Raw genomic sequence first — 2,193 nt, forward strand, 5'->3', positions numbered from 1 at the left:
TCCTCACATATACAAAAATGCATGCAGCATCTTTGCAAAGGGGCACAGCCTCTCTTCACAGCTCATGCAAGGCCCTCCGTGCTGTCTGGAAGGACGCCAGGACTATGGAAGGTTTTAAGTACTGAAGTGGCATTACTGAAGGAGGATGACATTGACAGATTCTAGACTTAAGTTCATCATTTATTGAATTTTATCACATGAAGTTGTATCATTTTGTGTCCCCCATTTGATTATAAGATTCTCGAGTTGAAGTCTGAGTTTATCCTTAACACAATGTTTAGCATGTTGTAGGCAGTGTATAATTACTTGTTGAATAAATAAATATATTTTCTGGAGAAAACATTATCCTAATTGGGTACTAGACAAATTTAACTCAGAGTCCTGCAAGCAAGTGCAGTAAAATTCCAGAAAATCAGATTAAAAATTTCAGCCGGGAGTCTGTGCAGCATCCCGAACTGCAGCCATGGCCACCTACAAGATGGTGCTGATCCAGCACGGTGAGAGCGCATGGAACCTGGAGAACCGTTTCAGCGGCTGGTACGACACGGACCTGAGCCCAGCCGGGCACGAGGAGGTGAAGCGAGGTGGGCAGGCGCTGAGAGATGCTGGCTATGAGTTTGACATCTGCTTCACCTCAGTGCAGAAGAGAGCAATCCGGACCCTCTGGACAGTGCTGGATGCCATTGACCAAATGTGGCTGCCAGTGGTGAGGACTTGGCGCCTTAATGAGTGACACTATTGGGGGTCTGACTGGCCTCAATAAGGCAGAAACTGCGGCCAAGCATGGTGAGGCCCAGGTAAAGATCTGGAGGCGCTCCTATGATGTCCCGCCACCTCCCGTGGAGCCCGACCACCCCTTCTACAGCAACATCAGTAAGGATCACAGGTATGCAGACCTCACTGAAGACCAGCTGCCCACCTGTGAGAGTCTGAGGGACACAACTGCCAGAGCTCTGCCCTTTTGGAATGAAGAAATTGTCCCCCAGATCAAGGAGGGGAAACGGGTACTAATTGCAGCCCACGGCAACAGCCTTCGGGGCATCGTCAAGAATCTGGAGGGTCTCTCTGAAGAGGCTATTATGGAGCTGAACCTGGCGACTGGCATTCCCATGGTCTATGAATTGGACAAGAACTTGAAGCCCATCAAGCCCATGCAGTCCCTGGGGGATGAGGAGACCGTGCGTAAAGCCATGGAGGCTGTGTCTGCCCAGGGCAAGGCCAAGAAGTGAGGGCAAGCAGCAGATTACTTTCCCAAGGATTACCCTCCTCCCCTGCCCTGGTCCACCCTATTCCTCTGCACCTCTCCCTGGCACATGTCCTACTGATGACATCTGTAGGCATTGTAAGTTGTAGCTGCAGGTGGGGACCAGTGGCTCCCAATTCCACATTAGCCATTTTATCTCTTGCACCCACTCCCTTCATACAGTCTAGTCAGAATGGCACGTCTGGGGCATGGTCCTCAGTCCAAGCCGAGGGAAGACTTATCCAGAAGTGTTGAGAGGTCATCACTGGGAGGGTTGATGGTGGTTTATTACTAAGGAGCTGCTTGAGTAGGGAACAGGGAGAAAACCATGCTGAGGTATGACCAGTGAGGAGAACTAAGAGCCTATTCGTGTCCCCAGAGGCCAGCCGGGCACTGTTGTTAGGTGACTCGGGGCTCTAGTCGTTCCCGTGGAAGATGAATGTAACCTGCATGGTGACTCAATCAAATATTCCTCCATGACTCTAAAAGGCTGGATCAATTCTGAATGTTTTTGTGTTGCATTTACTTAAAAAAAAATTATATATTAAAAAAAAAAAAAAACCAACCCTTCTGGGGTTTTCAGTGGCGGTTGAAATATTCCCACATGTGGTCATCAGCAAATAAGTCATTCCTTACACCATCATGGGATAAGCTCCTTGACTTCTAAGGTGTAGGAGTTCATCTTGCTGTGTGTTTTAGAATCCCTCCCCTGCCTTAACTGTTTTGTGGTACCGGAATGCCTCTTGATCATGTCCAAGTGTGTCTCTCACTGTGCCTGACTTCTGAATCAGGTTCCAGTTGCTTGGCCCAGTACTCATTTGAGCATAACTGTACTAAAAATATATTTTTTCCCAGATCAGTATAAAATAAAGGAGTGATGTGCAATTAAAAAAAAAAAATCAGCTGGAATGTTCTCTAGCTGATTGCTTGACTGATTGCTTCATCAGAAT

At 47.7% G+C, this 2,193-nt stretch overlaps 1 protein-coding gene across 1 annotated transcript; it reads left to right on the forward strand.

Moving 5' to 3' along the window:
* Positions 1-463: 463 nt before the first annotated feature.
* LOC128069022 (phosphoglycerate mutase 1-like) lies at positions 464-1,229 on the forward strand. The gene is given in 2 exon segments (XM_052662304.1): positions 464-739; positions 741-1,229. Coding segments are annotated over 2 exon segments (765 nt in total).
* The last annotated feature ends 964 nt before the right edge of the window (positions 1,230-2,193 follow it).

This window comes from Budorcas taxicolor, chromosome 25, assembly GCF_023091745.1.
Source record: "Budorcas taxicolor isolate Tak-1 chromosome 25, Takin1.1, whole genome shotgun sequence".
Lineage (NCBI taxonomy): Eukaryota > Metazoa > Chordata > Mammalia > Artiodactyla > Bovidae > Budorcas > Budorcas taxicolor.